Consider the following 24156-nt stretch of genomic DNA (forward strand, 5'->3'; position numbering starts at 1 on the left):
GGGGAGCGAGAAGGGCAGAGATCTTTGTTGGAAGTGCTGCTGCACATGCACAAAGTGGAAGGAGATGAACTACCGTTGCTGTGTATGGCCAGGGGAAAAGCTGGGCTGCCAGGAAAGGGTTGCTGCAACCTAAGGGCTCTTACAGATGTGGTACGATCCTGATTACCTGTACACTTGAAATTGGTCACCATAAAAAAGACTCACAATAGCAGCAGTAACAGGACAGTGAAGATGTCTTGCAGTTATGCAGAGAAAATGCAAATTCCAGTACAAGGGTTATGAAAACTGGCAGAATAAGGAAGTACACAATCACCTTTATTTAAAAAATAGTGTTTCTACCACTTGAACTTGGTAAGAAAATACTTGATGGCATCAATCAAGTACACTCTAGAGCAGTAATGATTCCCACATAGGAAAGAGCATGAGATGTGCACTGGGATGGGGAGGGTGTTTTTGTTGCTGTCTCATGTAGACCATGACCACATTAGCAGCTGAGACCGCATTGGTGTCCTGATAAGCATCACTTTGGACTGAATTGCCAGTGAATGTAGGTGCTGTTTAAAGTATGGAATATATTTTTTTTTCATGTTAAGCCGTTAAATATTAGTTTCCTAGTTTAACAAATTCATAGCTAGAACATGCAGAAAGACTGAATAGTCTCTTGAAGAAATGAATAGTTGTATATTCTTTATGGCAAAGAGAACTGAGGCATGCTAGACTTTTCAGCAACATACATTAATACTAAGTAGTTGATATACAAGGATGGTATTCACCTTGACTTGTGTAATCATAAACAAAAGTACAAAGGTAGGTCTCTTAAAAAGAATCAAGTCAGTTGCACAGTTAGTTTATCAAACTGCTGAACAGTGGGAATTGCATTTTTCATTCTGGTTTTAAGAAAACTTCTTCATGAAGTACAGTTTCAGGTATGCAATGGTAAGGAATATTACTGTCATGCAGGCGAGAGCCAGGTGGTTCTGCCACAGGCCCCAGCTACTTGCATCAATGCCTTGATTTTTCAGATATTCCTCTCCGGTACACCACCTATGGATAAATACACACACATTTATAAATTTAGTCAGTTTGAAGTATCTACAAAGATCCACAGAAGTTGTAGTGTGATTTCACGTATATAATAGGCCAGGCAAACACCAGCTATATGGTACTATTTTATTTTCTATTTGTAAATTCGTTTTTCTTGTAGCTACAATCAGTTTCCTATAGGAAGCTGAAATGGATTTTGTGAGGCTGTATAATGGTAGTGTGTGTGTATGTGTTTCAGTAAACACAGTTTAAAGAAAAGAAAGAAGCATAATGCCAGATATTTCTAGTGTTATAAATACTAAATATGACAATGAGCAGAATGTTCTCTGCAGACAGAATGCAGAAACCCAGTCAAAACTTCATTTTCCATATAAAAACTTACTGATGACCAGCAGAATCTGTATCTCACAAACAGACTAATGCTCTAGGACTTTGTAAGTTACTGGTGGTGGGAATCATTTTAATGTACCAAAATACTTACAGCTGGCTTATCTCTCGATAGTTATTGTTGCTTATTAAATTTGTGTTGCTGCTGCAAAAGTTCAGACCAGTCAATTCATTGATTTGTAAAGCCTTTTAAAATAAAAGAAACAATGACAACATAAATTAGTAGGTAAATGAATGATATATTAACAAGATGAGATATAATTAAATTCAAATTTATTCTAAAAACAGGATGGTATCACTATTTATTATGTTGCCCAAATCCCCATTTTTAACTGAGCAGCACGGTTCTTTTACGAAAGGAATGTATGCAGTCCACACCCTGCAATGCACGTGCGTCACCAGGCTTTAACGCTTCCCCCAGGCTAGACTATGTCTGCACAGGCATAGTAAAGCCCAAATTTCTCTGCAAAACATCACCCTGGCTTAAATTACCAAAAATTAGGGGAAAAGTTTTAGCTTGACAAGTTTTTGTTTGAATTGATAGAAAAGAGAAGAATTGGGGTTTTTTTCTTTTACTCTGTATCGTTTTTGTCCAACTGCATTCCGGTGGATGTAGTTGTTTAGTGTCTCTCTCATTAGGAGGTGTTTCCAAGTTACAGAAATGAGTTCTTGTAAACAACAGTGGGTGCTGGTTGATGAGAAACCTTTCTTGTTTCAAGATACTGCCCTACGTTCTAAGGCTGCTGTGTTTAATTAGCTTACCTTTTGCTCATTAGCCCATAAAGTTTGGAGTTCTCTTTATCATGAGTAAAGACACTCCTTTCTAGCAAATCTTCCAGGTCTGTACACAGGAAAATACAGCACTTACTGTCATTCCGTATCGAGGGATGCTAAAGTATTTGAGCCAGGACAGCCAGGACATGATGCTTGTGAGATTGACCAGCAACCCGGAGAAAATCTAGAGGCAAGGATTACAAAAAAGCCACAACAACAAAATTACAAATTACATACCATGTGTTCTTCTCTAGCTCTCGACTCTGCTTCTTCAGATTAAAAACAAGCAGGAAGGCATTTTTAGAGGAAGAAACTCTTCCAGTGGAAAAACAGGGGAGAGGGAAGGAATCGTTTCTGTTACCCAGCTTTGGGCCATAACCCCATGTGATCCTTCTGCCAAAATGAATAACGGGGAATGCTTTCACCCGTGCATTAAACCCGGATGCTTCCCGTCTATGGGTTCCACATGGGTTCACATGAACTGTCTGCTGTTACTTGGGTGTGTGGAGCTGCTGGCGGTGTGCACTCAGTTTTGCTTGTGTGCCCTGAGTCTGAGGCAATGTGGGTTTTGGCTGTTGGTTCACTGCTGCCTCATTCTTTATGGTGCCTGTCTTCTAACTGTAGCTGTTTGTGTGTTGTCCGGTTCTAACGTGCCCAGTGGTTGGCTCTGCAGCTGAAGAGAGCAACTACAGTAGTGGTCCCAGAGAGCAGGAGGCTACAGGTCATGTCCTCAGCCAGCCAAATTTGTCTTTGGCAAAGCTAAAGGAGAGTGAACGTAATGTAGCTCCAGGCCGCTTTTCTGCTTTCCAGGCAGTACGCTGGCTGCCAAGGCCACAGAGAAGAGGTCAGAGGAACCATTCTCCCTCCCCCTCAAACCCAGCCCCCCAGCTCCTGGGTTCTTGTTAGTTAAAAGGACAAATCAGAATATTTGACCCCACAGTATCAGAATATTCAAATCAGACAAATCAGGATATTCGACATGCTCAACCCCACAGTCTTTTAGCAGAATTCAGCTGAACTCTGTGCTGGTAGGATTTCAGGATTCAGTCTAGAAAACTGAACAATGCTACTCACAATCATAAAAACAAATGCGATAGTCATGAGCAGGTTTGCTACAGCGACCACACTCTGTCCTGCTGCAATGGCTAGTGCCATAGAAGTGGCTGTGTAGGACACCATCATAAGGGTAAACATCATTGTAAAGAAGGCTTCTACTGTTGGTTTCAAACCTTAAAGATCAGAACAAGAAGGATTTCAGTATGATCCTGCCAAAAGCTCTACCCCTATCCTGACTTATGTAGTGTATCCTGCCTATGGAATACATTTTGTCTGACAGCACAGGCTACGTCACTGAGACCCAAGACTGCAGTGGTGCTTGTGACAGCCCATATGGGTATGCCCTGACAACAGAGGACAGGATGAATAAGTAGTATGCAGTAACACTGGAGATAGCAGAAGTTACAGTACTGTACTCCACACAGTCCAAGGTGAAGACTTCATTGTGGCTTCAAGTTGTCTATCAAAGGAGACATTTCTAGTGCACTTCCATGAGCAGCAGTTGTGCAGCATTTCACTTGTTTCCAGCAGAGAGCTCTCCTAATGGACCTTGGGTGGCTATGGATTTTGTAGCGAGGTCTATCTCACTCTAGTTTCACAGTCTGAGAGCCTGTTGCTGATGTGGCCTTATTTCCTATTCCTTAGGTAAAAAATCTCAGACCAAAGAGAACTGTGATTATTTTTAGATTTTGCTTGTACTTTCAAACCTTACCCTAGGAAAATGGTCTGATTGGGACATGTTTTGAGGATGATGTTTGAAGGTGTTCTACGGTTGCAAAAGTGGGTGCCAGCAATTTTCAAAGTCTGCTCATTGATCAGAAGGCATTTCACCAAAAAGAACAAGCTGATATTAATTCACACAATATTAAGTTTTTAAAACAAAACTTTTTCTTTGATAGATGTTTTTGCAAGGATGGATAAAAGTGTCTTGTAAAAGTCACTGGAAGCTAAGGTGGCCATAAATGAAAGGGAATAAATCAAACCTATGTAGTAATGATTATGGCGCGCTTCCTTCTAGGGACAGTGGAGATGAGACATGCCACAGATCTGACAGGAATGCTTAAATCTTTGGAAGCGTGTCTTTTCTGTAAACAGTATGGTATCCTAAAAGCAAATGTAGTAACCACTGCCATGTCGATGTAGTGCTTTAGCCTATATAAATATACAGGTATACATGCACATATAAAAAATGTGAGTGCCTTGTTGATTTATTGAGAGAGTTGTAATGGAACTGTAGGAGACCATACTTGCCTAACATGAAGTAAATTATACAGGTGAAGATGATGCTTGGTATAGTCCTCATGGGTATTAAATCAGCCAGTAGCTTTGAGATGAAATATGCAGATGTTCTGTAGTACCCACTGATATATTCATGTCTGGAACAGAGGCATATTACAAATTTAATCACTAAAACCCACTAAGATTATTTGCACCTGCAGAGAAATGAATTCTAGCTCAAACTGGAAAAAAAAGAGTTCTTTCATGGTTAGGCTGTAATGCAAATGTCCAGTAAGCCACATACTATAGTAATGGTGGCATATTCATATGGATACTAATGCACATAATTTTTAGTAAATGTATGTGTCACGTCATCAAAACAGAGAGGGAGGGTAAAGCTTAAATAATTTTCATTTTCTGTACAGTGTAATGTGCATACCTTTAAGGAATCCAGTCAGATAGTATTTACTGTCCTCACTAGCAAGTCACAAACTTATTAATCAATACCTAAATTGAGTAGTCAGGGGTTTATTCCTACATATGTTAATAATTTTAAACTCTGAGCCGTTTGCAGTCGTAGGTACTGTTTTGGGGATTTGCAGACAACTCACTAACAAGCTAAAAGAGTACACTTGCAATGAGCACTAACAGTGAAATAATTTGAAAACTCTGCACTAGGTGTACTTAGATGACAATTAGCTACAGCAGGGCAAACAAACAAGCTCTCCAACAGTAGTCCCCGATAACCTTTTTGTATTTTTTACTTACGTAAATATCTTTTTTTCCACAACAAAGAGTTCAATAGCTGAGATGCTGCTGAAACACTGGTTGGTGGTCAGAAAGAACATTGCACCCACTCTACAAAAAGCAAAACACCGAGCTGTTATTAAAAATCTAATGTAAATGTAGTGTTTCCGTTGCAGCGTGCGTAAATCCAACCATAGTGCCTGGAGCTCAGCAGTATGTGACCTCCCATCCCAAATTCCATGGGAAAAGGCTTAGTTACAAGTCCAAGTCCATAAAAAGCCTGAAGTAGACATGGTACAGGCAGCATTTGTTATTCGCATCCAATGTTCTCTGATGCAGTCAAACAATAGAAAATGAACTAATTTTCCTTTTTTTTTTAATGTAATTTCATGACATGTTAAAAATTCTCAGTCTGTGAACTGAATAAGCAATGTGAGAAGTTGTTTTCACCTTTTCCACTAAAATTTAAGGCTTTCCTTTCACACTTTCATATCCAATTTAAAACTGGGCCATTTTTAAGTAAATGCTATGACGTGTTTCAAGACTAAGAACCCAGAGCTTTCTTAGTTGCAGACCCCTTTGTCAGGTCATGTACATACAGCTGTCAAAATGATACATAGACCCGAAAAATTTTAAAAGCTAGCTTTAGATGCACCTTCAGACATACTGCTGGTAAACTCAAGCATGTATATAGAAGGAGTTGCAAGATCAAAGCTTTAGTTACCTAGGTTTATGTAGCCAAGTCTGTATATTTTCATCTTTAATCTTTTTATCTTGAGGAAATCTTTGTAGAAAGTTAAAATGCTGCCATGCTGAATTAAGCCTTTTTAATATTATGTCTGCTGTTCGGCGTTTTCAGCAACCTGAAAACCTTTCAGTGACTGGCACTGAAAAATGTCATCCTAGAGAAGTAGCGTTACTCCATTTGGACTGATTGCCCAGGTTACAGCATGGCAGGGCAGAACTGCATCCCCCTCTCAGTTCTGCAGGGAGCTCCCTAGAGGCAGAAGAATGTCTTCACTTTCAAGTCACTAATGTAGGCTTGGCCTTACCTACTGATGTGAAGGGAAGCATTTGCTTAAAGAGGTAGATATATTTCATAAAGAGCTTGTGGGTTCCTTCTCAGCCTCCAAGGTGTTTGTTATCCTATCGCAGTGATGAGGGAGCTTGTGGTGGGTTGACCCTGGCTGGAGGCCAGGTGCCCACCAGAGCTGCTCTCTCAAACTACGTTCAGTCAATGTTTTGCCCGTTACCTCTTCCAATTACTGTCCTTATCTCGATTTTCTTGTGCCCCACGTTGGGCGCCAAAAAAGACTGTGGTGCGTTGACCCTGGCTGGAGGCCAGGTGCCCACCAGAGCCGCTCTCTCACTCCCCTCATTCACTAAACAGGGGAGAAAAGGCATAACGAAATGCTTGTAGGTCGAGATAAGGACAGGGAGAGATCACTCACTAATTATCGTCACGAGCGAAACAGACCGAACTTAGAGAGGGAATTCATCTGATTTATTACTAGGCAAAACAGAGTAGAGGAATGAGAAATAAAACCAAATCTTAAAACACCTCCCCCCACCCCTCCCATCTTCCCGGGCTTAACTTCACTCCCGGCTTCAACCTCCGCCCCCCTCAGTGGCACAGGGAATGGGGGTTACGGTCAGTTCATCACATGTTGTTTCTGCCGCTTCTTCCTCCTCAGAGGGAGGACTCCTCTCATCGTTCCCCTGCTCCAGCATGGAGTCCCTCCCATGGGCTACAGTCCTTCACGAACTGCTCCAGCGTGGTCTCTCCCATGGGGTGCAGACCTTCAGGAGCAAACTGCTGCAGTGTGGGTCCCCCACGGGGTCACAAGTCCTGCCAGCAAACCTGCCCTGGCATGGGCTCCTTTCTCCATGGGGCCACAGGTCCTGCCAGGAGCTTGCTCCAGCGTGGGCTTCCCACGGGCCACAGCCTCCTTCAGGTGCCTCCACCTGCTCCAGCGTGGGGTCCTCCACGGGCTGCAGGCGGAATCTCTACACCCCCTCATCCTTCCTCCATGGGCTGCAGGGGGACAGCCTGCTTCACCATGGTCTTCACCATGGGCTGCAGGGGGATCTCTGCTCCGGCGCCTGGAGCTCCTCCTCCCCCTCCTTCTTCACTGACCTTGGTGTCTGCAGAGTTTCTTACATCTTCTCACTCCTCTCTCCGGCTGGAAAAGCTCTCTCTCTAAGTGTTTTTTTTCCTTCTTAAATACGTTATCACAGAGGTGCTGATTGGCTTGGCCTTGGCCAGCGGTGGGTCCGTCTTGGAGCCGGCTGGCATTGGCTCTATCAGACACAGGGGGAGCTTCTAGCAGCTTCTCACAGAAACCACCCCTGTAGCCCCCCCGCTACCAAAACCTTGCCACGCAAACCCAACACAGAGCTTTATCAAATTTTTGGAGATCTAAAATTTGGATATCATTACCTAAGCTGACTAACCTGTTCTGTAGTCCAGCAGAGTCCTCTTTAAGTCCAAAGAAAATGGCACCTACGACCAGTCCCAGGAAAGTTGTAACACACAGCTAAATGTAAAAAAGAAAAGAAGAGGAAAAGTATTATTCTCATCGCTTTCAAAGTTTCAGTATTTTTTTTTTAAATATGTAGCAGGTGAGTGTAGATTGTCAGGACATGTTTTCAGAAAGGAGAAAAGCTACCCAAGCTTTTGGGAAGGGAGTTGATGGGGTGGTTAGCAACCTGCAGCACAGCAGTATTTTGAGTCTTGCCCCACGGTATCCTTTGAGAAGTGTCTGTGAGACACAGCAGCTCCCTGGTGCCACCTGCCCTCAGCAGCAGCCAGACGCTGCTGCCTCATGTGGGCAAGGTACTGGGATGACTAAGGAAGGAGGGACTGTACAGGAGCTTCAACTGCTGCTCACTCTTCTGTGGTGGCACTGGCAGGAGGTACATTCCTGCAGCCGTATCACAGCTTTTCCCCGACCTCCGGCCAGGTCAGGTCTATGACTTCAGTGCCAGGGAGGATGCTAGCACCAGCAATAGGAGGAGGACAATAGCAAGGGCTTGGTGGGGCAGGTTAGGAAGAGGGAATAACACCTTTCCCCAGAGGAACCCCAGCATCACGTCCACCTCAGCCAAGCTCCTTTCTCCCACCAGTGTTTCCGCCATTCTTGGATGTTGTGATTAAGTTAATCGGTGGTGTCTTGTGACGTTGCTCCTCTCTCCCTACTGATACTCTTCACCATTCATCCTCCCTGGGACAGTCAGTGACTCCTCATCTGCTGCCAGTGACAAGGGTAACTTCAGCTCTAGGGCTGACCACGGCTCTTCAGTGCAGTGCTTCCGCGAGGTTTTCTCTCGAGCTGTCTCAGTGCTACTTTGCGCTTGGCAATCGATAACCAAAAGCAGTCTTTCCTGACTGCTGGGTTAGGGATGACAGTTATTTTTCATGCTCCACAGTGTGTAATTGCTGGGCTCTATCACACACCTTATTCACGGGATTGTTTTTAACATGAGCATGTTTTTTAACATGAGCAAGATCAGGCCATAGGTGTACTGATAATTGCAGTCTGTAACACAATTTAAATAGCAAAGATACCAGCTGCCTCAAGGATCTAATTTAAAAGACTGAAGTGTGTACATCACGCTTTTTAACGCTAAATGCAAATGACAAAAATCTCAGCAAAACTGATGGTATCAGGCAGTTCTGTCATTTTTAAGCACGAGCAATGCATGAATTGTAATGCCATAAACCCCTTGATCCATGGTACCCTATCACTAAGATCCTGCCGAAAGGAGCAAATGTCAGGGATAATTCAGCTCCTAAGCCAATTGCAGTGGAAAGCAGGGATCATATCAAGACCAATTTGGAGCAGATTAATGAAAAAAGGCTTAATGAGCCATGTACCTCTCAAAGAATGCTTGTAAAATCCATCCCTAATGAGGGTGGGGAGATAGAAGAGATTGTGAGAAACAAGTCATGACCTTGGGGTATTACGAGATCCTTGAGAGTCTAATTCTTGTCACAAGGTCAAGCTTTTACAAAGCAATTATTAAGGATCTCCATAGTATCAACATACAGACACACACACATACTCAAAGCCTTTTAACCTCAGAGATTCTGGACTCATTTCCCCTCCATACTGGCTGTTTGTTCACTCATTATATAAACCATTATGAAGATAATTTATAGCCCCTGGCTTGGGACCAATTTTTCTGTTGGCTTCTCTAGAATTGCTGAGAATTGCAGTGGGAGTTTTGCTGGTGCTGGGACTGCAGAGTTTGGCTCATGAATTAGGGAATTCCTGAGGATTAGCCATTCTGCAGAGGTCAGCCAGGCATTCTTTATTTTTGAAAGCAATGTGCAGCTTTGAAGAAATCAACACTTTTGGTGTTGATTCTTCTGAAAAAGCAGCACTAACAGGGCCAGTCATGTAGAACATGCTCATTTTCCGTGGCAGGTGTTAGACCCTATTGTGGTCTTCATCACATCTCCAGAAGACATCATTGCCATTATGAACAGGCATTACGGAGACTGTGAAAATATTTTTACACTTGATTCAACTGCCAGCACTTCATTGTGTGCTGAAGTTTAATTAAGTCTGTTAACTTTCCCTGGCTGGGGAGAAGATTTGAAGCCAAACCCCGCAGTGCCAAGCCTGGACAACTGGAGTCTGAAGAATGTTCTTGAGCAAATGTGTGAAACTACTTGGGAGATAATCTCCCGGCTGGGAGCAGCAGAATACCCTGCTGGAAAAGGTATGGCCTCCCAAAGTCTTTCAGTGGTCCAAAATTAATTACCGAATGGTCCCTATGCTGCTCATTTGGGAGCATTCAGGACACCTTGTAGTGAATCAGATTCACAGACTATGAACACTTTTTTCAGATGCTTACTGCAGTCAAAATATCAAGAGGCAAAACCATCCCAGTGACTTATCTAATACAGGAGGGGAATAAATTCAACCTACACCACAAAAGGATAGATACAAATAGCATTACCTGAGCTATAGAAGCCTGAGGGTTTCCTACCAGATTTTTAAATGTGCGTTTGGACACCCATTTCAGCTGATGAAGGAAGGAATTGGCGTATGTGATTTGTCGGAAAACTGCTTTTGTTTTCTTTATATTTCCTGGAGAAATATTCTCTAATGCTGCTTTTGTTTCTTGGTAGTAGGCAGAGTTGAAGTATTTTTCTGCTAACTTCTCAGCCAAGGTTTTATCATATTCAGCGTGTTCTTCAGTGCTCTCTGCTGAAAAGATTAAAAAGAAATATGACTGTTTCTGTAAGGGACGGGAAGACTGTTTAGGAGTTAAGCCTGGAGAGTTATGTTGGGGTGGGAGAGTTACTAACGAACCAGAAGAATTAATGTGCACGTTTAGTTCCAGTGATTCATTGCACTCCGTCTCCTAGCATGCAATTCAAAAGAGTCAGTATAAATAAGACCAAACCTCTGTGTTTGTCTATGCAACCTGTCCCACAGGCAGCTGCTTCACAGCAGACTGACTAGGTAAACCCTTGTCTGCCGATGAAATTTCAAACTGGCAGCAATCTGACTTTTAATCAAAAAGTGATTCCCCCCTCCCCCTCGCCCCCAGGTTTCTGTAAGTGATCTGTTTTGCAGATATGATGAGATAATCCTAGACATCCCAGACTTTTAGACCCAGGTAATCTGGCATGTGTCTAATTCAGTCAAACTTTGGAGTTTGTCATAAAGAAATCTCAGCTGGAGCTCCTTTTTTTTGTCTCAACTGTACTCCACTATGTGCTTTTCCACTGACAAATACAATGTGTGTTGCCAGCTATAATATTAGTCAGACCCTGAACACACTCAGCATTTTTGTAAAATGCTGGTGCCTTCTTTGGTAAAGGTACAGTGAAACTGTGTGTTTGGGCACATAGCATATTCATTATTTCATGTCCTTTTTCATTCATGTGAAAAGAGAGTGTGCTATTAATGAGTAGCAACAGACAGGATGAAAAAGCATGTTAGTGAACAGTGAGATTTTATTTGTTAGTTTGGGGTAATTTCTGCCTTACCACAACTTCAGGGAAGCATCAGGAGAACACTGGTCCCTTATCCCCTACCCCCTCTTCCTACCCTACTCAGAGGAAGGAAATCAGTAATTTGATAACAGATAAACCATTACCATTAGGTAAAAAATACAAGTCATAACTGCATCAAATTACGTTCGTAACTGGAACAATTGTCCTGGTTTATTGTCTCTGTTTCTCCAGGACTTCAGTTGGTTAGCCTTAAAGATGAAAGAAGCTCTTTCTCTGTGTTGAGAGGTAACAAAATAGTTTCTTATATTCCCAGACATTATAACTTCAACACAGGAAAATATTCTTTCACCTTTAACATCCTGTAGTTTGAGTGTGACACAAAAGTATACAGGTGAGTTTCTGAAGAAATGGATAGCAATGATAAATTACTAAATACCTATTTATGAGAAGCAAACTATTCCTGCATAGACAGGAATATTTTGTATAATAGGGCTGTATGTGAATTTGGTATTTATTTCAGGTTATGCTAATTATTTTCCATGTATAAACAAAAAGAAATGGTGTGGGTTTGGGTTTTTTTCCTTTAAAGCAACATGGATCAGCAGTATGTAATACTCTCATGCACACAAATAACAGTATGCTTGTACAACATGTATATTGGTTGTTTGACACTTGTGATTTTTCTATGTTGTGCTGGATGCCTTCTGGCAAAATACGCGTTATGGTAATTTCACTCAGCTCTGGGTTTCGTACCTGTGTTAGTTTCATCGGTCTTGCTCATTGCCACTGCAGTGGAGTCTCCATTAATGATGTCCAGGAAGAAGTCGGCAGGGTTGTTGTACGGCTCACACTTGTAGCCTGTGGTGACAGCATTACAAGCCCTGAGTGGTGGTTGTGTGACTGACAGAAGGCTGGGCATGGCTGTCATGAACACAGCCACACCACTGTGCCTGTTGAGCAGCCTGCACCGTAAGCATTGCGGGCTTCAAAAGGTCCGTGCTTACCCACGAGATGAACAGCGCTGCCGGACAGCTCTATCAGTGAAAGCAAGGTGACAGCTAGCAATGTGCCCTTCTCAACCTTAGCCTGGGCTTTGTCTCATTAAGATGTGCCCAGGAACAGCTGATTAGAGGTCAGCCCTATTGTCCAAACCCACATATGGGTCAAGAGGTGAAACATCAAGAGAAATGCTTGGCCTGTTAAAATCCCGGCTTGCTAATACACACCATGTCCAATTCTGATCAAGTGCGACTGGCATTTTATTCAAGTTAGTGCAAACTGAAGATGTTGCTACAGTTGGCCCCGCTGTGAGTTGTGCTCACCGATAGACTGGAAGTACCCGATGGCGTGCTGAGCGGGCCCGTGGTACAGCACTCTCCCGGCAGCCAGCAGCGTCAGGTTGTCAAACAGTCGGAATATGGAGTACCGAGGCTGGTGGATGGAGAAGATTATTGTTTTTCCTTGTATTGCCATCCTGAATGTGAAGAGAGACAGAGGTGTTAGCTTTGCAAGTTGTTTCAGCATTTAGATAAGAGAATTTGCAAGTTCAGTTAAGCCTTGGTTAAGTTAAGAAAAAAAAAAATATTTAGGTAATATTCCTAGTGTCTGTGTGAGAAAAGAAAGTTCCCTCTCACTGGGAATGTTGTCGGAAGGGAAGGTCCTTGGAAGATTTTGATGCAAACAGAAAGCTCTGGAGAGAGGTGTTTGAGTCCTCTTTGCTTGTAGTAGATGCAAAATTATGTAAACTTTGCAAATAGAATAGCTAACTGTGTTCTAACTGCTATCAGTGTTAAAACTGATCACCTTACCAGACTGTACAACAGGCATTTTTATCACTTTTCTGACCCAGGCAGACATGAAAATGAAGCTGTCCATGACAGCTATTACGGCCAAATTGCAGTCCCGGCATGCACACGCTTTGTGCAAGGCACTTTGTGTACTGCTGCGAGCAGCCACTTTGGAGTGAGAGAATTCATACAGCCTTTTTCCTACTTCCTTTGCAGCGTGGGCTCACTGGTGAGCAACTACATGTTTGATTTCCCGGATTGCCCATTCCAACTGTAATTTAAGTCAAATACAACTGGAATGTAGCAGAGTCGAGTGGTGAAAACAGGAAGCTGTTTCCAAGGCCATCACCTTTTCAGTAGCAGTAGGACAGCGTTAGCAGTGCTGGCATCAAGTCCTGTAGTTGGCTCATCCAAAAACAAGATGGCAGGATCTGTGATGAGCTCCATCCCAATATTGGTCCTTTTCCGCTCTCCTCCAGACACCCCGCGAGTGAACTGGGTGCCAACCTGCCACAAAACAAGAAACTTGTCTCGTTTGGCCTGATAACAAATACTTCAGTGAACAGTATCCTACCAACATGGCGATATTTGGGAAGAGTTGTAAGAAATTTTGACCCTATTCTTAGGTGCAGATGTAGATGTTACCTCACACATAGGTTGTTTCTTAACGTTATTATTACTTGAGGTGGTCTCTTTTTCTCCAACCACAGACTACCCTTCCCCTTCCCCGCAATGTAATAGCATATGGCAGTATCAATGCAGGGTCTGTACAGATTACCATACTGAAATGTTATTAATTATTGTATTACCGGAATAGTCTGTTGAATTTTACTTTTTTTTATCTGCTGTGCTGAGCCATTTGGTTAATTAAATAAATCACTTAAAATTTGTTCATTATTTAAGTACCATATTTACACGCCTTACCTTGGAATCTGCCACTTTGCTCAAACCCAGTTCCTTGATAATCTGATTCACTCGTTCATCTTTTTCCTGTTCCTTCACTGACTTCGGCAAACGGAGTGCTGCTGAGAACTTCAAATTTTCTCTTACAGTCAGGGTTCCCACGACCACATCATCCTTGATGAAAAAAAAAGTAGATACTTGGTGGTTGCTTAGCAATTTCTATTTTTTCCTCTGAGAACTGCAACTACATGTGTTTTATGTTGTCCTGCATGCAGAGGGCCAGTAACAACCACCAGAACACGTGGTAAGGTGCGTCTTCAATGCCTGTGTTACAGCAGACACTTGATTTCATGCATGTAACTATATTTGCCTTTATTCATAAAGCAACGCAATATAGGAACATCCTCCATCATGCATGATATCAAAATGCATAAACAGCAATGTATTCAAAACTATCCCTCATGTATTCTTACCTTATTTGGCTTTTTGGAGGTGTTGAGTGAGATGCTAAAGGGACCTAAGGAGCAGCTACAGCTCAGGTGTGCATTTGTTAATGCAGCCTCAGCCCACTGCAGGTAAGTGCAGGGAGAAGAGAGGAAAGGAAAAGAGAGGTTGGGTCCATTTGGGGTAGGGTGAAGGTTTTCCAAGCTTGTTTCAGTGAAGGAGGAAGGAGGATAGGTTTTTGAGATATTAGCTGCTTGTTTCTTGCAAAAGGAATCTGTCAGACATAGGAAGTTCAGAGAGTTATGTGTGTTTTGAGAGACTACCTTTCTGTAAGATGCTGACCATAAATTTCTAAGGGGTTTTCATAGGTGCACCTCTTCAGGGCTTGATAAACTGCAAGCATGCTGCTGAGCACGGGTAGTGGGGAGGGGAAAGAAATGAAGAGAGGGATGTGGTTTTCCTTCTTTTGTCCTTCACATGTCTTTCTCCCCAGCCTATGCTGGCAGGACTAAGGTTTTCTCAGAACAGGACTTAGTGACATTGTCCCCGGGCAAGCAGAGTTACAAGCTGTATATTACCAGAAAGCATCATACTTGAAAAATATTCCATTCATATTGGTAGCCTACAGCTGTTCCCCCAAATGGAGAACAAGGAAGGATCCAAAGCATCCGCTCCCGTTGACTGTAGAGCATTAAGGAAAGAGACTCAAATACAAAGTAGAGTCTCTTTCCCAGCGAGGGTGGACATAGAATCATAGAATGGTTTGGGTTGGAAGGGACCTTAAAGATCATCTAGTTCCAACACCCCTGCTGCAGGCAGGGACACCCTCCACTACACCACGTTGCCCAAAGCCTCATCCAGCCTGGTCTTAAACACTTCCAGGGATGGGGCATCCACAACATGTAGGGAGTTGCTACTGCACCAGCCTCGATTCTTGGATCAAGACAAGCTACTTGCAACAGTGCAGCAACTTCTTGCAGCTGCAGTCAGGAGACAATAAAATCCATAGAGTGATAAAAATTACTTACCTGTACTACATATCCAGAGGTACATTTAAAGTTAGCAGGCTGAGGAGCTCCATTGATCAAAATGTCACCAGACAGCCCACGGGGATCCTTCCTGGCAGCCAAGATGTCAAGTAGACTAGGAGATAAGTTGGTTACTTTGTCAGGTGACTGTGCAAGAGGTAAGCTCTCTGAACCACAAACCCAGTTCATGGAACGAACAACTACATAAAAGCATCCCATGGTAAAAATTTGCTATTCAGAAAACCTCCCGCAACTTTCAAGGACTAAGTTTCTTTTGTCCTGATTTTCTGTGTAATTTCGTAGTGCATTTGTGTCCATTCATTCCATAACATGATCTTAACCTAGAATGATACGTAAAGATCGTGTATCAGGAAAGAGTGGACTAAAATTGAATTACATCTTTGTAATGTAAGCTGATTGTCTTTTTTTGAATTCAGGTATTTCTCAAAAAACAGTGACATTTGCACAGACTTAAATGAAAACAAAATCTTTCCCTGAAAGTATTGTCCATTACTGCTAAATATTTGCAGGTTCATTTTCTCCTTGGTGTAATTTCTGTGTAGGGCAAAGAGGGCACTTACGAAGATTTACCACTGCCAGTGGGTCCCAAAATTGCATTTAGTCCTGGTCTCATGATGCCACTGTAAGACAAAACAGGTAGGTTTTACAAAATAGATAGGGTGGTTTTATCTCGCTTACTGTTTCATCTGATAAGCTAGTGTAAATTATCTGTAGAACTACTTTCTGCATCCCATTAATTTTGGAATTAATGAAGCTGCCTGATTACAAACAATATTTGTGATCCACCTTAATTTTTATTCCTAATTCAAGAAGAACTAATCTTCATATAATGAAGACAACACAGAAACTTGAGTAAAATGTAGCAAAACTCATATGCATGCTTCTGCCCCGTGGATCTCTAGGAATGAAGCACACACTTGCTTTAACCACATTCAGTTCTAAAGGTATTACTCTCTTAACAGAGAGAATAATGGTCCCTGTAGACCGAACATATTAGGGATTTGTCTATACTTAGAGGAACTGCAGTTGATAATTTCTCCGTATCTGATTTTAAACCACATGAAACTCAAAAGCCAGATAGAAAAGGTTTTAAGTATTTGGGGAAAAGACCCTATAGAAATGATACAGTATATGGAAATACTGCTGCCTTTTTTTTTTTGTCTTTTTGCTGGAGCACATGAAGGCGTCACTGCTCTTTTTCCTGACTAGCCCCTAAAATCTGCGCTCAACAAGCTTTGGTGTACACAAGAATCACACTGCACATACAGATGCCTGTCTGTATGTGTACCAGGTTTGTCTTGAACTGCACTCTGATACTGGTTGTTACCAGCAATGCAGGTATCAGCAATCTGGGTACTTGGCTGTGAGTCTGACCCAGTACAGCTGTTCTTAGGGTCCAATGACATGCAGCCTAGGAGGCTTGGTTTTGCTCTTCTCGATGCATATTTGTTTCCTTCAGTTTCTTATCGTGGAAATTTATGGTTCCACAGATTAAGAAGCATACACGTTATACATACATTATGTTGTATGTGATTTTAACACCAAAACAAATGCAGATGTTGCATTTTCTAAAAGGGAAAAGCATAATGTGTGTTAAATGTTGGTCTTGTACAATAAGCCACAAGAGGGGCCTTTTTCTCACATCATTGCAAATGGCCAATGTCAGTCAATTGAGTTACTATAACATATGGCTCTTGAGGAGAGTAGGAAAAATTTTAAGAGCTCATGTTTAGGAGGTGTGGAGATTGCATGGGCAAAGAGCAGGACAGACAGTGCTACACAAAAGGGTGAATATTTATGGTAGAAATTGGAGTTAGGGTGCTTGAAAGTGGCTTGGAATGGCATATTGTATGCGTACGTGCCACTTAGCTTAACTACTGAACTGTGAATGGGCAAACTTTATGCATAGGTTATTGAACAAAGACCATAACAACGCCATTCCTTTACTGCAGTAGTGCTCAGTGTTGGCGGGGGGGAGGGGAAGAGAGAGAAAAGTTTACATCTCTTCAAAGTTAACCTAACCTTGTTTATATTACTGTCTTAAACATTTTAACAAAATTAACCTTCCCAAAGGCCGCCTTAGGGAAAGAGATGCAAGCATCGAGGACAGGCTGTTGGTATCTCAGTTAAACACCACGGGACAGTGGGAGACTTGCCAGGTAGTGGAAGACGACCACAGCTGGCTCGTGTGCCCCGGTGCTGATAGCAGCCAGGAAGGCCGTCCCTCCCTGGCGCCAGGGGAAATAGTGCCCGGGAGCGTGAGCTCTGTGTTGTACAGGCTCGGCTCTAACGACTGAGCACCACTGGGCCCTAGCAGGAAACTTAAGTACAGTTGATAGGAAACACAAAGCAACCAAACATATATATATTTTTTCTAAATCTTGATAAAATTCTGTATATTGTGCTTAGTGGCTTAGTGACATGAGTGGACTCAACTGTACGGACAGAAATAAAACATACACATACTCTAAAGAAATGTTTAAATACGTACTTGACGTCCCTCAAAACTTCTTTATGGGCTGTTTTTTGAAAACACAGGAACCCCGTCTTCAGCTTCACATGGTAGCAGATGTTGTGGAAAGTTAGTACACTTCCTCCCCTGCCGGCTAGGTCTGGAGAGGACTGCTTTCTGCTGGGGATGCCATTTGTACTTGAGTCTGACATCTGAATACTTAGGTGTGGCTGGCCTTCTGCCATTCTTCCTCTATAAATGAAAAAAAAACAAGATAAAGGTTTGATTAGGCATGAAAGATGTGTCTGTTGGGTCCAGTGTTCGGCACTGGACCTACTGGGGGCCTTGCAGATGTTCATCTAAGTGTCTGTCTTTCAGATAGGAAGTTTGAGTCCTGTGGGCTCAGACCTTGAGATGACCCGGTGCTGACGGGGAGCTGGGTCAGCCATATTGCTTCACACCACATGCAGTGTCGGGGAGATAGAAGAGTATCCCTCCACCCTGATGGTCTGTTGTGGTAGGTTGACCTTGCCTGGCCACCAGATGCCCACCCAGCTGCCCTCTCAGGTGAATCTCTGCTCCAGTGCTTGGAGCACCTCCTCCCCCTCCTTCTTCACTGGTCTTGATGTCTGCAGGGCTGTTTCTCCATTTTCTCAGTCCTCTCTCACAGCTGCTGCACAGCGTCTTTTACACTTCTTAAATAGGTTTTCAGAGAGGCACTACCAGCATCGCTGACATGCTCGGCTTTGGTTAGCAGTGGGTCCGCTGGTGCTGGCTGGAGGTGGCTGTTCCTGGCACGGGGCAACCTCGAGTCCTTTCTCACAGAGGCCACCCCAGCAGCCCCCCTGCAGCAGCACCTGGCCACGGGCACCAACTGCATCTGTTCTCCGTGTACAAAGGAGTAGGTACCTCTCACAGAGGGCACTACCATGACATTATGCTCTTTCTGGAGCACTGTCCCTGGCAGAGAGGTCTGTACATAAACTGCATGCTTCTTGGAAACCACAAGTACAACAGGTGACTCACTGAAAGATAAGCTCAAAATTATTGAGGTCCAAAAGGATCTGGCCTTCTGCCTGTATGCTTTGTCAGACTTCTTTCTAGTTTTGAATGTGCTTAGAGTTTGCTCATTAGATACTTTTTTAAAGGAGTGGTTTGAAAGTAAAGATACTCCTCCTACTCTAGTGCTCCTGCGCAAAGGTGACAAAATCTAAAAACTTTTGGGTTTTTTTTAATCAAAATAATTTTGCCAAGGGTATAGGAGCATGGAAACTGACACCACTGCCAAGTAATTCTCTTCCTTGGATTTGCTTTCAATGTAAAAACTAGAAGGTAGTTGTGGAATAGTTAAAGTTATCTCACCTCCCTTGTAAGCCAGGCTCCTGCCTGTTGAGCCATCCACCTGCACCATGGAGGCATCCCCAGCTGTCCCTTGTGCATGCAGACCTTTGTCCCCTTTGTGCTTTCTAAGTGCCGTAGGGTCATTTAGGTGGGAGGCAGGATCTGGTCTCTCTTTATATATCACGTTGACTCATCAGAGTCTAATTAATTGTCACTAGGGAAATGTTAGTAATGCAGTAGTTCATGGGAACTGAGAGGGGAGATGAGCAGCTAGGAGCTCTGGGATGATCAGTGCCATACCTTAGCATACTTATACTGCTTGCAGCAAGGAAGAAGGCAAATTATGAGACTATTTTAGAAATGCTGAATGAATTCAGGAGCAGTTAATAAAATGAGCCTCGCAAAAAAAGCCGTTTAATCTATCACAGTCATATGGTCACATAAAAACCCAAGCCCTTATCTTGTCAGTTTGCTAAGGTTGCTTGACAGAGAGCTGAATTCTCCTTTGTGGCTATCAGCGCAGTGAAACTGGAAGCCTTACTTTCAGCAGCAGCCCTATCTGCATGTAAAGGCTGGTTCATCTGTCTCCCAGTGATGCTATCCCAAGGTTACTACTTCTGACAAAACTGCAGTCTACTGTGCTGGTGAAAATATAAGGTCTTAATGTTTTAGTAATCAGTAATCTTGGCCCAATTTTCCTACAATGAAAAGAAACTGTGTTCCAAATATAATTATAATGGGACTAGCTTTAATTTAAGCTAAAATGGATTTTGAGTAAGTTGAACATCAATTAAATGTGCAACTTAAAGTATGGAGGCCTTTTATTGGTAAACTCCCTACACTCTTCTCTACTTGTGCCAGAGAAGACTTTAGCTGCAGGAGGGCAGCTAATTTTATACAGCTATTTATAGAGTAGTTTCTGGGCTAATCTGGCTGGACATCAATCATTTGAAAGGATGCTTTGGTAAAGTAGAGATGTGCATTCAGAACTGCAGTGGGAACTTTTCACTTAAAGTCTCACCATACACTGAGCAGACGTTTGCTACCATGCTGAGCAAGGTACCACACACTCAGCTGCAGAGTCAACGCCACAGATAGACGTTACAAAATCCCTTGAACTGCTGGATAACCAGCAGCATGATGAGAGTGCAGAATTCTTCAGAAGACAGTGTGAATCTGACCTTGATATATCACTACATCGATAAAGTATCTAGATCAGTATTTTACTTGATCAGATTTTTTTCTCAGCTTAATGTTTCAGTATTACTGATGTAATGCTATGAGGAAATGGAGGAGAGTGTGGTGGAGTCTTACCTCAGGTATTATCAATAGAATAGTTAGATTCTTCTTTGTTTCATTTGTATTTGTTGGGGTTTTTTTCCAAAAAGACCAGTATAAAAACCTAACTTAGCACTTGCACTGAAATTTCAGAAATGCTCTTTAGAACACAAGCTTTTTATTTAGGAATGAAACAGATTCAATCTTCCAGACAGAACCTGACTGGTAGACAAGAAGCAGAGGATCAGAAACTATTTTCATAAATAGAGGATCACACTACCTTCACAGAGTCGTTCTTAAGAACAGACAGTACGTTGAAGTTTAATTTACCAATTGACTTATGATTAGATTGTACACACCTTTGCAAAGAACATTGCAGAAGCGAGATAAATAAATCAGCTGCAAGAAAGATTAGCCCATGATTATCCATAGCAGACAGGCCCTCAATGGCTAATGCCACTGTCAGCAGGAAACCTCCAGTTCAGGAAGGTCTGAGCTCACTGATTGCCCGAGTCTTACAGAGAAAAATAGTGTTATTTGATATTGTTCTTTGTGAAGGCATTAGTTACTGGCAGTTATGAGTAGAGGATTCAGAGCTGGACCTCTGGTGTAAGTCAGCATGGCCCTTCATGCTGCAGAGGCGTTGTGCTACTTGCAGTGACAGGGTGGGATGCTATAGGTGGAAGATACGGATTCGTCTGTGTGCTGTTCCTCCTGACAGCTGCCCCTTCAGGGAAAGGTGTATTTGTGGGCATATGCCATTTATCAAAGTAAAAATACTCTCTTTCAGATGTTAGGTTAATACTGAAAACAGCATTTTACATTTTCAGAGCTACTAGAATTTATTGCAGAAAGAAATTGCAGAATACTCATTTGTTTAAAAAAACTTGAATGGTTATTTATCACTTGCTCTATGAAATCTGTTAGCTGTCTCTCTTCTCAAAGGAGCATAACCATTGCAAGGACTCGGTGACAGCAGCTCCATGGGATGACAAAATGACAGACTTCTGGACGTGCTGGTGGGAAGGGGCCTTGGGAAGTCCCACAACCCAGCTTCTTCCCTCTGAGCAGGACTGTCACCAACATGAGATGGGGGCAGCCGCGGCTTTGCCTGGGAAACCTCTGAGAGTGGCGATTTGGATCTCAGCTAAAAGTGTAGTGAGAGAAGATGAAGTGCTAAGAGCAGAAAGAATGCCTGTGTGCTAGAGTTAGGCTTTTGATTAGCTTTTTTTTTTTTTTGGAGACCATATTTCACTGTGGAGTAAGTACTTGCAGTGAGATAAACAGTTTGGTGTTTTACAAACCAACCTTTCCATTTCTGATCTAGCAATAACCTTCACCATAGGAATACAGGGGCATGCTCCTTTACAGCTAATACAATTGGCAGCTGTTTGCAGTTGCTCCTTTTTTAAAATATTGCTTTAGGCCTTGTTAAAAAAATTATTTATTGTGTTTAATGTGACATACAGCTATGAGACATTTTAAGTCAGAGCATGTGCAGGACAAAGAAACAACTGTGATAAATTACAATCAAATTAATTTCTATGCATTTTTTAAATGAAGTTTCCTAGAATTCATTGCCAGTGGCTTACAAATATCTACTTTAGATCAGAAATAAGCAGGAGATTCAATGGCAACAGGTACTGCCTGCTGTATTTAGAAATATTCGTTAATATGATAAAGTGTTTCGTATCTTCATCATATCAGCTCTGGGTATAGTACATTATTTTTGCCTCAGCTAAATATAAAACTTACAAATTCTTTGGGAATTTCACACATTTCATTTGTTTTCCCAAATATTTCTAAAATATTTTCATTGCCACTGATTTCAGCATGAATTTCAGTTCAAGCCTAATAGAAACCCCTTTTCTTCAGAGATATTTAGTCTGAGAAAATTTTGTCCAGAGGCAAAGTACTGGATCTTGAGATTTAACCACTTATTAATGGCAAAATGAAAGTACTTTCTTAAAAACGATGATGAAATCTCTTTGTCCACTGTTTTGATGCACAAAAAATGAAACTCTCAGTATGGTCACTTCCCTGTGTATTCTTCTGAGACTTGTAAAGTACAGAGTCTCATTTTCCCTCCATACACAGGAGCACTAAACAAAACCATAAACCGACAACAAAATGTACTACAAAGTTCCATTGACTTCAACCTACTTGAACCACAGCAACACCATTCCTGGGGTCTTTCAATCAATTTCAGTAAACCTATTTGTATCCCTTAAGATATATTGTCTATATAAAAAGCTAAGTAATATTAATTCCTGCCAGTCTTCTTGAAAGCATTTGGCACCGGAGGGATTTGCAGTTCAAATAGAAAAAACAGTACTATAGGAGTGGTAGTAAAATTTTGAATGGCAAAATTCAGAAGTGCATTTTAATTGATTTTTTAAAATCCAGGCAGTTATTCAAAGTATTTTATCTCTCTAGATAATAAGCATTGAAATTACTTAAGGAGGGAGAGTTTTAGAGACACAAGCAACTTTCAGCGGAGTTTTGTAAAGGAAGCTGGCTCAAACCCTTTAAAAAAATAGCCTGCTTGCTTTTTTCTGAATACTTGAACCTGCCAGAGAAACCACAATTAAGTGAGCTATTATTTCTATTATTTTTAATGGGTACAAAGTTTAATCTTGCAACCTGCAAGCTGAAACAGTACAGTATGTACTACAAATGTGCATTTTAGACTTTGGATACATATAAATTCACAGAAGCTGTAAGTATACCTTTTTTCTCCTCTGTAGCCGCATGTACTTACAGGGGGTGTTGGCTGGCCAGAGAATGGACGTGGGCATGCAAAGAAGGCAGTACAGCCTAGTACTGCCAGCCCAGGACCAAACAGTCCTCTTTCTCAGGAACACGCGTAGGAAATTAAAACCATTTGAGTAAATAAGGATAATGCGATTCAGGCAATCTGTAAGTTAATTGCCAACTGATTTACTAGGGATTTGTAACCTACCTTCTGTGAAAAGAGCCCTATGTGTTTACTGGGGACCGAGTAAGCAGCACTGTGTGCGTGTGGGCATTTGCATGCGTGTTATCTGCAGTGCCTTAACATGCATGGGCAAACTCTAAGTATGGTAGTTCCTGCAAAATATTCTAACTTTTCACCTTTTTACTGGTTTTACTTTAAGTCTTGAAGCTTTCATCCCCCATTTATAAAACATATTTTTATTAATTTCTTGCCAAATTTCTCAATAAAATCCCTTGAAAAGCTGGGAAAAGGTAGGCAAGCATTTTGCTATGTTTTCCTTGGCTGTTGGAGGAAAACAGCTGCTGAATCTAATTCTTTAGCAATGGCAGAGTAAGCAATTCATAGATGAGAAAGCAAGCCACTACACCAAATTAAATCTATCTCAATAAAAGGGCTGAACTGCTGCTATTGACTCACTTACCAGCAGCAGGTCTGGGTCAGCGCTGCCGGGCTGCTGAGGAGGTGGCAGAGGTGGTGGAAGGGAAGCAGGAGCCAGGGAAGAGGAGAGCGTGATGTGTAGGAACACAGCCCCAGCGGCTCGCTCAGCTTGCAGGGCAGGGCAGTCCCACCCGTGTCATCGTGTCTGCTGCAAAACGATGGCGAGCAAGGAGCTGGGTTCCCCGCACTCCGTCACCCCGGGGAGTCTCCACCCTCTCTCTGATTGCTGGGGAAGCCAGAGCGCTTCATGGGGAGGGCAGGGCCAGGATGAGCCACAACTTTCACCT

The 24156-nt window shown here is 42.3% G+C and overlaps 1 protein-coding gene across 2 annotated transcripts; it reads right to left on the reverse strand.

The window, feature by feature from the left end:
- Positions 1-327: 327 nt before the first annotated feature.
- On the reverse strand, positions 328-24046 carry ABCG2 (ATP binding cassette subfamily G member 2 (Junior blood group)). 2 transcript variants are annotated; one of them, XM_054825437.1, is made up of 16 exons: positions 23853-24046; positions 17875-18087; positions 15944-16003; positions 15363-15477; positions 13912-14064; positions 13337-13494; positions 12523-12674; positions 11954-12058; positions 10195-10442; positions 7681-7763; positions 5248-5337; positions 4513-4637; positions 3280-3434; positions 2300-2389; positions 1526-1617; positions 328-1044 (listed from the first exon to the last, which is right to left on the reverse strand). In XM_054825437.1, exons 2-16 carry the CDS (start codon positions 18078-18080, stop codon positions 894-896), a joined length of 1983 nt encoding a protein of 660 aa, XP_054681412.1. In that variant the 5' UTR covers positions 18081-18087; positions 23853-24046; the 3' UTR covers positions 328-893. The 2 variants fall into 2 exon arrangements, with proteins under 2 accessions (XP_054681412.1, XP_054681411.1); XM_054825436.1 differs by having other exon boundaries at positions 10195-10445.
- Positions 24047-24156: the final 110 nt, after the last annotated feature.

The sequence above is a fragment of the Grus americana genome, chromosome 4, assembly GCF_028858705.1.
Source record: "Grus americana isolate bGruAme1 chromosome 4, bGruAme1.mat, whole genome shotgun sequence".
NCBI classification, from domain to species: Eukaryota; Metazoa; Chordata; class Aves; order Gruiformes; family Gruidae; genus Grus; species Grus americana.